Genomic DNA, 14,403 nt, shown 5'->3' on the forward strand with positions numbered 1-14,403 from the left:
CACCAGGCATATTGCTATAAAATAAAAACATGGAAACAGCCAGAGTAAATGGGAAGCTCGACCACATCTTCTCTTTTCTTTTGTGTAGCCCCTCAAGTCCTGCCTGTGTTGGTTGCTCTCAAGTAGTTGTTTCACTACAGTTTTTTTTGTGAGAAGTATAGGTTGATATGAGTCACTCAGTCTAGGCTGAGCATGGAAGCCCTATCTCTGTTTCTTCCAGCTCTTCCTTGTGTCCCAGGAGAGACTCAAGAAAGTTTCAGCACTGTCAGCAGGTCTTTTCTGGCCCCTTCCTCCCCTGCATTTTTGTATTTAATTTGGTCCTAACTCCTGTTGTTGCTACTTCCAAAATATTAGATTGTTCTTTTTTTTTGACTTAATTATTTTCATTATATTTCTGGTTTTCATATGAAGAAACTGAGTCAGAAAAGTGAATGGTAAACCCAGATGTCTGGTTCCAGAAACTGTGGCCTGTACTTCTATGTGCCAAAGTACTTCTAAGTACTTACTAATATGATCATTAGTATTCTAGAGGCCTTATTTATATAAACATTGATATTACTGTCTATTCTATCTTTCTGCCTTGAGGTATTTTTTTACAGTCATTTTTTTAATTGAAGTATAGTTAATTTACAGTGTTGTGTTAGTTTTAGGTTTACTGCAGAGTGATTCATTTATATATATATATTCTTTTTCATTATAGGTTATTATAGGATATTAAGTATAGTTCCTGTGCTCTACAGTAGGTCCTTATTGATTATTTTATACACAGTAGTGTGTATCTGTTAATCCCAAGCTCCTAATTTATCTCTTCCCTGCCCCCTACCTTTCCCCTTTGGTAACCATAAGCTTGTTTTCTATGTCTGTGGGTCTATTTCTGTTTTGTCAAAAAGTTCATTTGTATCATTGTTTTAGATTCCACACATAACTGATATCATGTGATATTGGTCTGTCTGACTTACTTCACATAATATGATAATAGATTGTTCTTTTCTCTCAACTTCCACTACCTATATCCAGATTTTATGCTGAAATTTCTGTAGTAGTTTCTAACCTTTTATTGTTCCAGCTTTGTCCAATTCCAGTGCCCTCTACTCGTTCCCTAAACTAATCTCTAAAATACATTTGCATCATGTTATTCTCTCCACAAGAGCCGTCAGTGACTCTCTTTACCCGTATCTCGGTATTCCAGGCTCAGGCTCTAGACCTGGTAGCTTTTCCTCCCTGACAGCGCATCCTGCAGAGACGTGCCCTGGTGCTGGTCCTGCTGCCACACTCCATGCATCCTGAGTGCTCCCTCACTGTCTGTCCTCCTCTGCACATCCTCCCCACCTGCCTTCCTACATTCCATCTCCTCCATGACCCTCCAAAGTTCTCCTCACAAGTTCAGGTCCTTCGTGAAGCTGTCTCCAGCTCTCTCACCCTCATTCCTCTCTCATCCTTCTGACCTCATTTGCACTTGACAAGATCTTTAAATCTCTGAGCCTTAATTTCCTCATCTGAGAAGCAAGAATAATACAGTTCTCCAGCATATTAGGGTTAGAAGCCATTTCCATCGAGTGCTATTTGTAGCTGCAGAGAGGGGCCTTTTAATAGGTGAGCGTTATTGTAAGAATTCAGAGGAACTTATCGTGACACTTTCTTTTTTTTTTTTTTGCGGTACGCGGGCCTCTCACTGCTGTGGCCTCTCCCGTTGTGGAGCACAGGCTCCGGACGCGCAGGCTCAGCGGCCATGGCTCACGGGCCTAGCCGCTCCGCGGCACGTGGGATCCTCCCAGACCAGGGCACGAACCCGTGTCCCCTGAATCGGCAGGCAGACTCTCAACCACTGCGCCACCAGGGAAGCCCTATCGTGACCCTTTCTTGTTCTCTCATTATGTTATATATAATTTTTTCCTCTTAACTGTAAACCACTTGAGAGAAGAAGCCATCTAATTTTCTTCTTTAGCAATTTGCATGGTATTGAGTAGGTAATAAGCACTCAAAATACTTATTAGTCTTTAAATAAAATAGTAAAATTTGCTGATAATCATTTAATTCAGGCTTAAATCAACAGTAATGTTTCCATCAGTGAGAGAGGAAAGTCAAGTGCAGTCATTTCTAGAGATGCGAGATGTTTTGCTGAAGCATAAACTCACCAATACTTTTGGGTTTCGAATTTACATGAGCTAATAACTCTGTTAAGTGCTGTTAAAACATAAGGTTAAATAAGTCACTTTTTTGTTTGTGTGTTTAAATTATATTGCTAGTCCCTGGAGTTGGGGCGTGCATTACTTCCAAATAAAAATCTATTGTTTACATAGCACCCTGGCATCCAGTTCATTAGAAAAACTTTGATTTCAAATTATATTTCCTAACAAGAGCAAAAGAAAAAAAAGACTTCAAATAAGACAGAAAAAGAAAAATTGTTAATACCTACCAAGCTTGAAGAAAAAAGAATTGAAGTGTCACTTTACTTATCTGCCATTAACAAAGGCTACAATTTGTTGTACATCGTGAGTTTTATTGTAGTATAATATTTTTATTGAAATATTATTTATTTCATCAGAAAATGTGTGGGAAAAAATTATCTTTTTATTACTGTTAAGAGTGTCACTAGACACTATAGGGCTCAATTCCATAAACTTAGATATTATGGTTCTATATCCCAAATCATGAATTCCTAGAACTTCTAAAAAAGGCACCAGACCTAAGTTCCTGTGAGGTACCAGTTTCCCTAATTTAACTAACTCTTCTGGTATTTTAATTCACTTGATCCTGTTCTGACCTAACAACAATTATATGAATCCCATTTAGGTTTTCCTGTTATTAACATTTTCATGATTACAAGCCCTCCAATATATTTTATTACATTCATCCTTTTAAAATATCCTCTGTTCAACATAATTTTGACAATCTCTCTTTTTTTAAATTTTACTCTCATTTATACTAATCGAATGAAACCAAAGATTTTTTTCTAAGTTTTCACCCTCTTTACGTCTGTACATAGATTACTAAATATTTTCAATTCAGAAATATTATCACAAAATAATAGAACCACACATGCATCGTAATTATCTTGATCCTGTGAGGAACCTGATGACGTCAAAATAAACACTTTCAAGGTCAAGAGGAAGAGACTTAGTAGAGCTTTTCTTTTTAATTTTTATTTATTTATTTTTAAATTTATTTATTTTTGGCTGCATTAGGTCTTCATTGCTGTGCATGGGCTTTCTCTAGTTACAGCGAGCGGGGGCTACTCTTCGTTGCGGTGCGCGGGCGTCTCATCGCGGTGGCCCCTTTTGTTGTGGAGCATGGGCTCTAGGTGCGTGGGCTTCAGTAGTTGTGGCTCGCGTGCTCAGTAGTTGTGGCTCGCAGGCTCACTAGTCATGGCGCACGGGCTTAGTTGCTCCGCGGCATGTGGGATCTTCCTGGACCAGGGCTCAAACCCGAGTCCCCTGCATTGACAGGCATATTCTTAACCACTGCACCACCAGGGAAGTCTGAGACTTAGTAGAGCTTTCTCTGGCATGGCCCATCGTAGTCCAACTTCTGATTGTGATGAGCATTTTAGTCTCAGAGCCCAGAATCCAAATTTTCTTAGAACTCACCGGTGTCATCACTTCTTAAATACCTTGTTTCTTTGCTTCGATGTAGTTTCACATCAATTCCTTCAACCTAAGACAAACGATTATTTAAACATTTATATATTTTTTAGAGTTTGGACATTAGGGATTAACTTACTCCAACGTCCTCATTTTAGAAGTGAGGCAACTGAGACCTAAGGAGGGTCCGTGAATTGCCCAAATTTCACAGTTTATTCACTGGAAAGTCTTAAATCAGAACCCAGGCCCCCCCATCTGAATCAGTGATTTTTTTTTCTGCTAAACTCTCCTTAGCTCTGTTTAGAATAACTATCAATATAAATGTCCTAGATATACCTTTAAGTAGCCCCTCAACTAAACAAATGTGTATTGCCTATGAGTCCTTTTGTAATTCTGGTCAGTCTTTCTAGTCTGAGGAGATCTCACCAACCCTTAGAGGGCTATTCATACCCTCCACAAGCTAACCAAACATTTCTTTAGCTCCCATGTTTTAAACTTTATTGAGATATATTTATACAGTCATGAGTTGATTTGTGTTGTTTCTACTTTTTAATTATTATGAATAATGCTCCTCTTAATATTTGTGTACAAGCCTTTGAGTGACATGTGTTTTCAGCTCTCTTGGATATATACGTAGGAGTGGAATTGCTGGGTCATATGGTAAGTTTATCTGTGTTTAACCATTTGAGGATCTGCCAGACTGTTTTCAAAGTAGCTTTGTGATTTTACATTCCTACCAGCAGTGTATGAGGGTTCCACTTTCTCCACATTCTTGCCAGTACTTGCTATTATCTGTCTTTGGATTATAGCCATTCTAGAGGGTGTGAAGTGCTATCACACTGTGGTTTTGATGTGCATTTTCCTGCTAGCTAATGATGTTGAGCATCTTTTCACGTGCTTATTGGCCATTTGTATATCTTTTTTTGGAGAGCTGTTTATACAGATCCTTTGCCCGTTTTTAATTGGATTATTTTTTTATTGGGATTTCATAGTTCTTTATGTATTTTAGATACAAGTCTCTTGACAGATACATGATTTGCAAAAGCTTTCTCCCTTTTTGTGTGTTGTCTTTTCACTTTCTTGGTAGTGCCCTTTGAAGCACAAGAGCTTTTCACTTTACTGATGTACAGTTTATCTATATTTTCTTTTGTTATTTTTGTTTTTGGTGTCATATCTTTGAAACCATTGCCTAATACAATGTCATGAATATTTACACCTATATTTTCTTCTAGGAGTTTTGTAGTTTTAGTTCTTATATTTAGCTCTTTAATCTATTTTGGTGTAGTTTTCATAGTTGGTGTGAAGTAGGAAACCAACTTCGTCCTTTTACATGTGGATATCCAGTTGTCCTAGCACCGCGTGGAAAAATTATTTTGACCCCACTGAATTTTCTTGGCACTTTTGATAAAAATCAATTGACTATAAATGTGGGGCTTTATTTCTGTACTCTCAATTCTGTTGTACTGATCTATCTGTCTATCCTTATGCCAATATCATGATGTCCTAATACTGTAGCTTTTTAGTAAATTTGAAATTGAGAAGGCTGAGTCCTCTCAAACCACTTTTTGATTACTCACACTGTCACCAAATATGCGTATACTTATAGGTAGTACAGATATACTGGTTTACAAATAGGATAGGCACACCAGACACTAAATTGTGTATCATATAAAGCATACTCAAAAACTTAATTTAAATGAATATGAGATACATGATATTTTTAAAATAATATTGTATGTTATTTTGTAGAAAATTGGCAAGTACATTTCTATCTTCCCTTATGTCAATTAGATTTTCTCGTTAATCAAAAGGTGTTACATACTTTAGGTTTTAAAAAATGGCATCAAACTTTCCCAAATCTGTTTTATTATTAATAAATAAAATGAAATATTTTAAAAATATTTCATCTACATCACATCTTTGTAGAACTTCTATTTTGTGTGTACTTTTCATAGACATATTAAGTATAAGTCCAGGAGTTCATACATATTCTTCTTTGACATGCTTTTGTCACTCAGTGTTATGGTTATAGAATCCATCCATGATGATGTATAAAGCTGTCATCGATTTTCAGTCGTTTTTGTATTTTATTGAGTGAATATAAACTAATTTCTTAAACTATTTTTTGTCTCCAGTTTATTAGTTTTATTTTAAAATGCTACTATGCTGACATCCTAGTCTATGTCTCCTAGTACATATGTGCAAGAATATTACTAGGGAATATACCTGAGGTGGGATTATTGGGTCGTATGACATGTGCCTCTTTAACTTCAGTGCATACAGGCAAATTATTTTCCAAAGTGGCTATACCAATTTATGGTCTCACAAGCAATGTGTGGGAATTCGCATTGCTCCACATCCTTCTTTATTTCTGAAGAATAAAAAAGTTTATTTACAAGATGATACTGAGCTTTGTCTAATTGATTCAAACTTTTTAGAGGAAGATTTGATGAAATTCTTTTCTTTATAAAGACAGTATAGCCAAAATGGTTTTAAATTGCAGGTTTTTGCAAGAAAATGGAATATATCTATTAAAATCTTACACCTCAATAGAGAGTTAAAAACCTGTCAAGTCTAGAAAAATGTATTTTGTTTTTGGTTTACTTAAATATGTATCGATTTTTCCCCACTTCTAGTTCCAGGTGCTGTTCTTACTGAATCCATCCAAGGAAGTACCTTTGAAGAGAAGATATTTCTTCAATGGCGAGAACCAATTCAAACCTATGGTGTCATCACTTTATATGAGGTAGTATATACATTTGTTAGTAATTTAATTTTTACTGTAACTTCTATGATAGCTAGACTATCTAGTATTTAAAAATGCATAGTAAAATCATGCCTTTTAAGAAGTTGAATGCCTTTAATAGTTATAATGGTTACTGAATAGAAGCAAAAAAATTAAAAATGAGTTTTCAAATTATGTATAATTTCAGAATGTATATTCACCATGATTTAGATGCTTCCAGATTACATGTTATTAGATGTAAAGCCACACTCTAATATAGTTTAAAAATCACCTTTGTTAAAAACAGTAAGTGTTCTGTCATATACATTATTTGTATGACAGGAGGCAACCATGGCATCCTGTTCTCGCCAGCTCTAAGATATTTTACTCCTGAATTATAGAAGAGCGCTGATGATCCAATTAGTGGAGTTGATAGACATTGTCTTGGGAATAACAACAGAATAATGTCTTCTGGTCTCTCAGCATTAGCAAAACAGCCTTTAGACTTCTGTGACACAGTTTTGTCTACTGATAGATAGCAGAGAAGAATTCGATGACTTGTTCAGGGGAAAAAATAACAGCAGTAGCGGGGTGGCAGTCATCATCACATCTGTATGAGCGTGATTTCACTCTGCCTATTGTCATAGAAACAAGCAGGTGCATTTTTTTTTCAAGCTAGCATTTATGTGAATGCAAATTCAACAAAATTATATGTTGTTCGGTTTCTAAAATCCGCAGCCATTCTTCCTATGGGACCTCTACCTGAATACCTTTCAGCTACTGACAAAGCTGGAGTAGATTTGCTGTCAGACAGTCACCACTGGTGAACCCTTTCCCTGACCCAACGAGCCTCACAGCTATGTTTCCTTGTACCGTTTAAAACTTGGTATTGAAATGCAAAAAAAAAAAAAAAAAAAATTGTTGTTCATCAAAAGCTAAACAAAGTAAGAGAAAAGAAAAAAAGTTGATTTTCGCATTAAGTTTTGATGCTTTCCTTGGCTGCTTCGTTGTAAAAGAATCATGAAAATTCATGACTCTCTTTTGTAGAGTTGTTTTTTATAATCAGATCAAACAAGTTCATTTTTTCCCCTCAGTGATCAGAATCTTTTAGTTAATATTTTTGGCCCCATGACCATTTTTTAGTTCTGTTTTGTGGATTCTTACCTCAGGATAACAGAATATTTTACTAGAAAAGATACAGTCTTTGAAATCAACATTAAGTACCAAGAAATCAGTCCACCTCTCCTGAAAGCCACATGTTGATATCTAGACGGACAGAAAATAAAGGTGAGATCCTTTCTTTCTGATCCCGTGGAGCATAATATTCATGTAATAAGTAACTTTAATGTGAAAACAATAGGAAAAGCAGAACCCATCAATCTCTCTGATTTCAGCAGCCACAGTGTCCCTCCTAGCTGAACACTGATCTAAATGCTACTACAAAGGGGATGTGTGAATGTCTTGTAAATCAACATTTTAAAACTCAAGATATAAGTAAGAAGAGCAGGTCGGTTGTTTTTTCTAGGCACCAAAGGGAAAATGCCAAATGTGTGAATCAGGCTTAAGTGATTAAGTATAAGTTTCTGACTGTTGAATCTTTCTCTTCTTTTCTCCATGTTTTCTAGAAGTAGGAAGGAAGGTATTCCAGATTCCCCAAGGTGGGCCTTAGATGGTGTCTGTGCAGGGAGCTCCTCTTTGGCTAAAACACACTGCACCCTGGGGCTCTCCCAGCCTGTACCTGAGTCTGCAGGAGACCCAGCTTCCTCCTGGTGCAGGGCTGCTGGTGAACCAGACCAGTCCCCTCCCTGGAGGACCACAGTCCCCTGGGACAGACATGCTAAGGAAATAAAACCGTTGCCCAAAGGGAAACCAAGACCTTAGGAACAGTGTAGTCACAGAAACACATTTGACTGTAGGTCAAAACTGGAAGGCAAGATACGTTATCATAGTTGGAAAAAAGCTTAGTAATAAATGATATGGGTGTTTCTTGAGGAGCACACTTGTATGGTTTTTTGAAGGAGAGGAGAAAAAACAGAAGGAATGTTGTAAATGCTGTAAGTGAGCATGCTGTGGGTTCATGTTATTCTCAAGTTCTCTCTTTACCTCTTAAGAAAGATATACCAGATCATTAATGATTGGAAAATGCTGACAATGTCATCTTTTGCCGGAAGTTACGGCAATGACGGCACTAAAGCAACCTTCCGGCCTCAGTTCTTTGTCATCCCCATCTTCAGCCTTCTCAAACTAGCCTTCCTTCCTCTTGTCCCCAGCTGTGTTGTAGCCCCAGCCCTTCTCGTGCCTTACCTCCTGCTCCGCCGTTTCATTCTATCTGAGACATCTTCCTAAAGTCTGGGACTGGTAATTACACTTTTCCTCAATAGCTATCCAGATTTTTATTTTATCAAATGATAAATGCGGTATTATTCTCTGAAAGGATACTTTAAGCACAGAAGTATTCAAAATAAAATGTCTTTGCTTCCCAAATTCACTTTTCAGAGGTAACTACTATGAACAACTAGATGCATGTGCTTCCAGAATTTCACAAGGTAGAAATTTATAGTGCAACTGCTCTTATGACTATACATGGATAAAACTTAATAAATGCTAGCAAACCCAGCATTGTATTACAAGAATATGCCATATAAGACCTCCTCCACATCATACAAAAATAAATGCCAAATAGGTTCATGAACTAAACACAAAAATTAAACTATAGCAACACTGTAAGGAGAATAAGGAAGACGCTTTTGTAATATATCTTGACATAAAACCCAGAAGTCATTTAAAAAAGATTGACGGATTTGGTTATATAAGAATTTAAACTTCTGAATGATAGAAAATGCCACAAAGAAAAGTCTAAATACAAACAGAAGACTTGGGGAAATTATTTTCAACATTTGTAGCAGTCAACTGGCTGGTGGCTGTAGTTATAACACACTTGATACAGATTGATAAGTAGACAACACTCCATTAGGAAAAATGAGTGAAGAATAAAAGGAGTTGATTGATAGGAAAAAAAAATCTGAATGGCGTAAGCAGATGAAAAGATAGCTACCTAACCTTAGCAAGGATTAAGAAATGAAATAAAACGGACTCTTCAGAACATTTAAGTTGGTGCAAATCCAGTGTTAAGGGGTGATGTGGTGAAATTTGTGTGCACAGACCGTTGATGGGGACATACAATTTTGCAACCTCTCATGTAGACAACTTGGGAATATCTATAAACATTCAGACACTGCATGTCAAGCCTGTTTAGGGAAGTTTCTCAGTCAGTAATACTCCCAAATGCACAGGGATGTATGTCCCAGTATTTTCATTGTACCCCAGTAACTTTATATGGCTCACGATTGCTTAGTGAATCAACTCCAAACTCCTGGTCACGATAGTAACACACCAACAAGCTTTTGAAAAAAAACATTTAGTATGTATAAGGTATTAGAAGAGAACAAAATATAAAAGATCCTCTCTCTCCTCTACTAGAAGTGAGCAGTCCTATCAGCAGCTAATTATAGAAAAGAATGAAATGAGGACCAAATGTCTGCCCCAGTGCAGCGTGTGCAGGGTTGTCGGGCACATAGTAAAGTAGAACAGTCTGGACTCATCAGCCCACTGGGGCGTTGACGGATGGAGAGTTGAAAATACCTCAAGATCCCCCACCTGGAGAGCGGGGCTCAGTGAATCACTCTCCCCTGAGACAGTTCACATGGGTGGAGAGAGGGAGAATTGAGGGGCCCTGTTTGCTATCAGTGTTCAAGGCCATACATGGTACCATCCCAGCTGATACTTGCTACTGCATCTCCCATGATTCTCTCCTGGAACTGAATGAGCCATGTGTATGGAGTTTTCTTTTCTCCATGAACCTTCTGGTTTTTCACACCTGCTTCTGCTTATCCACTTCTTTCCTCCTGACTGCCTCCGCTCATTCTCCTCCTATGGCACTTCTGCTTATCTTTCAGCATCTCAGTCAAATTTTGAACTTTTCCGTGGAGCATCCTAGGTTCTTGCATCCCCTGGAATCTGATTTACTTGTTGGTTCCTTTGATTGCTTGCCCCTCTGTTGAAGGACTGTAGTTAAGGCTGGCTGGCATTGCAGCCCACTCACTACTCCCTGGAAGATTGATTCCCCTCGTGGTCAGAGATTACGTGTTATTCCATTTTGGTTCTCCAGAATTTGAGACTTAGAGGAGGGAAAGAGGATGCTGGAGTATTTCAGGCACTGACCTGCCAATCAGAAGGCATCCAACGTGAGCAGCAGCTGACTCCACCTCACCTGATCTAACCCCACATATGTTGTCTGCGTGTCGGTTTGCTTTCAGCGTGGGCATCCCATCAAGTCCCTGGGTCCACCCTGGAATGTCAGTGTTCTCCATGAAGGCATCATTAGAATCACCTTGGCCCTCAGCCAGCGAAATGGCCAGGTGTGACCTCAGACCTCCCTCCTGGGAGTCTCCCGATGCTCGTCCTTGGCCTGGTACTTACTAGGCACTTAATAAACGTGCTGAATGAACCAGTGAAAAAATAAATACTGAAAGTACATGTTGCATTTGGACGTGAGCGTGGAGCTGGGTACCCTTCAGAAGTACTGCTCAGGAGGACAGATGCTTACTGACCATCAGCTGCGCAGGCAATGGAGTTCTAGGGTCAAGTTCACCGTGTTCCCGAGGAACCTTTTTATTCCTGGAATTCAGACTCCAGGGCTCTAGATGGGTTTGAGGGGGAATCCATGAACTTTCTGACATTTTGTGTCCACTTGGACACAACATAGTTGCTTGTTAGGGATTTGTTAGAGGTGAGGGAGAGGATTCACGATTTTTAAGAGCAGCGTGTACGTGCTTTGTTATGGGTTGGGGAGAGGATCTGTGCTTTTTTAACAAATTATCAAGGACTGTAAACGAAAGAACCCCAGTCTAGCTGATCCTGCAAGGCCATGGCTAGAGGCGAGTACAAACCCATCAGCACTGGTAAAACAGCAAGTCCTCTGATAATGCAATTGCTTTTTGCTTTGCAGGGCAAACGTCCTTCTTGCCGCACCGTGAGCATGTGTGTGAGTGCGTACACAGACCTGCTCTCCCCGGAGTCTTTAGGAAAATATATACCGAATGCCAAATATTTACTGATCACAGTGGGGTCAGAAAGAAGAATAAGCTATCACTATTCAGAAAGAAGAGACAACTGTATGAAAAGTTCCAATTCCTTTGGCATGTTTAAATCATGATTTCAGACTACAAAGAGCTCTTACAGCTCTCCGTGATTTATTGCCGAATGGATGGTAGGGACACAGTCACAACAGCCGGTGTTGAGCAGATCCAGTGATCGTTAGGACGGGTTTGGGAAGGCTTTACGGATACGTAGAATGGGAGCCCCGGCTCGAGACATGGATGGACATGTTTTTGATTCCAGTCTCAAACTCCCGGCAGCATCTTTGAAAGCATTTCCTTCTTAACACACTGTGTTCTTTTGATTTCTATGACAGCTGTCTCTTTTGGCTTCTCCCTGCTTTCTGGCTCTCCTTCTGTGCCCTATACTAAATATCAGCGTTTCCCCAGGGACCTCATCCAGTCCGGAACCGTAATGTTCCAACGCTGCTCACCCCCAGGTGTCTACTTCCAGCGCAGACCTCTCAGCTCCCAGCCCTATGTTGTACACGGTGTGTCCTCCTGACTATCATAGGCATCTCGAGCTTGACATGCCCACCCCCCAGCAGTTAACTTCTCATTCATTCCATCCCATTTCAGTAAGCAGGACATCCTTTGCTCAAGCCCAAACATGGAGCCTGTCTTAGTTCCTCCATCTATCCCCACATCCAGTCCATCACTGACTTGTGCTCATGTCGACTCTAAAACTTGCCGATTCTTTTCATGTATTTCTCTCTTCATGGCCCCACCCTTGGTCCAAACAACTGCCTTCTCTCACGTGTGCTGCGGCCTCAGCCATGGCCTCTGCCAGGGCTCCTAGGGGTCCTCCTACTACCTTTGGTGCCCCCTTCAAGAAAGCAATCCTCCACCTGGCAGCCAACGTGATCTCTTTATAAGGGAAGTCATATCATTTTATCTTCACACTTAAAATTGTTCAAAGGCCCCTGTTGTATGCCTCCACACTTTCTCCCTTGGGGTACAGAGCACTGCAGGGAATTGCCCCCCACCACGTCTCCAGCCCCCCAGGGACCACGCCACCTCGCTGGCTGGCCTGCCGCCACAGGGGCCTTCTTTCTGTCCATCATCTGTGTCTGGAATGCTCCTGCTTCATGGTCGTAGTTCATGCTGTTCTTCCCCGGACTCCTAGCCTGGCTGACTCATTCCCAAGTTCAGTTAACTGTCGTCTCCTCAGGGGACGCTCCCCCAGCCATTCTGAATGGCTGAGCATGGGCCCCACCCCAAAATCCCCTTCATCTTAGCATCCTGTTTGTTTCTTCCATGACACGTAGTGTTTAAAAATTATTAGTTTACTTACTGGATGTCTCCCCAGCGCCTCCCCAGCCCAGTCCAGATTATTGGTTGCCCGAGGGCAGGGCCTATGTCTTCCTGCTGACTGCAGTGCTCGTGCTCACACAGTTCAGTCAGTATTTGAATGGCAAGAGTGCATCTGAATTCATGGTGGAGGAAAGAGGACAGAGTTAGCTCTATCACATTCCAAGGAGCTGAGAGTTTATAAGCAAAAGCAGTGTCAGAAAAGCCCAGTATTTGTGGGGCAGTAAATCTTTGTCCCCTGACCAGGACAGAAGAAAATATGATGTCATCCCATGGGAAGTTCTGCCAGTGTCCTTGTCCCTGTGGTGAGCCACAGCCACCCTTGCCTCTGCAGGAGACCCTCCAACACTAGCAGCCACGTGGCTGACAGGGTCTTTGAATGAAAAGAATTGAGCACAGTCTCAGAGACCTCTGTGACAACATTAAATGCACCAACATTCGAATTATAGGGGTCCCAGAAGAAGAAGAGAAAAAGGGACTGAGAAAATATTTAAAGAGATTATAGTTGTAAACTTCCCTAATATGGGAAAGGATATAGTCCATTAAGTCCAGGAAGCACAGAGAGCCCCATACAGGATGATTCCAAGGAGAAACATGCCAACACGCATATTAAACAAACTATCAAAAATTAAATACAAAGAAAAAATATTAAAAGCAGCAAGGGAAAAGCAACAAATAACATACAAGGGGATCCCCATAAGGTTAACAGCTGATCGTTCAGCAGAAACTCTGCAAGCCAGAAGGGAGTTGCAGGACATATTTAAAGTGATGAAAGGGAAAAACCTAAAACCAAGATTACTCTACCCAACAAGGATCTCATTCAGATTCGACGTAGAAATTAAAACCTTTACAGACAAGCAAAAGCTATGAGAATTCAGCACCACCAAACCAGCTTTACAACAAATGCTAAAGGAACTTCTCTAAGTGGGAAACACAAGAGAAGGAAAACACATACAATAACAAACCCCAAACAATTAAGAAAATGGTAAGAGGAACATACATATCGATAATTACCTTAAATGTAAATGGATTAAATGCTCCAACTAAAAGACACAGACTGGCTGAATGGATACAAAAATAAGACCTGTATATATGCTGTCTACAAAAGACCCACTTCAGACCTAGGAACACATACAGACTGAAAGTGACAGGTTGGAAAAAGATATTCCATGCAAATGGAAATCAAAAGAAAGCTGGAGGAGCAATTCTCATATCAGACAGAATAGACTTTAAATTAAAGACTATTATGAAAGACAAAGAAGGACACTACATAATAATCATGGGATCGATCCAAGAAGAAGATATAACAATTGTAAATATTTATGCACCCAACATAGTAGCAACTCAATACATAAGGCAAATGCTAACAGCCATAAAAGGGGAAATTGACAGTAACACAATAATAGTAGGGGACTTTAACACCCCACTTTCACCAATGGACAGATCATCCAAAATGAAAATAAATAAGGAAACACAAGCTTTAAATGACACATTAAACAAGATGGACTTAATTGATATTTATAGGACACTCTATCCAAAAACAACACAATACACTTTCTTCTCAAGCGCTTATGGAACATTTTCCAGGATAGATCATATCTTGGGTCACAAATCAAGCCTTGCTAAATTT

General features: G+C 39.6%; 1 protein-coding gene across 1 annotated transcript in view; it reads left to right on the plus strand.

The window, feature by feature from the left end:
* PTPRM (protein tyrosine phosphatase receptor type M) overlaps positions 1-14,403 on the plus strand; it is a 570,916-nt gene that overhangs the window by 255,972 nt on the left and 300,541 nt on the right. Inside the window, exon 9 of the mRNA XM_065889474.1 lies at positions 6,218-6,327. Coding sequence (XP_065745546.1) covers positions 6,218-6,327 — 110 coding nt within the window. The remainder of the gene's footprint in view (positions 1-6,217; positions 6,328-14,403) is intronic.

This window comes from Phocoena phocoena, chromosome 13 (genome assembly GCF_963924675.1).
Source record: "Phocoena phocoena chromosome 13, mPhoPho1.1, whole genome shotgun sequence".
In the NCBI taxonomy this organism is placed as follows: domain Eukaryota; kingdom Metazoa; phylum Chordata; class Mammalia; order Artiodactyla; family Phocoenidae; genus Phocoena; species Phocoena phocoena.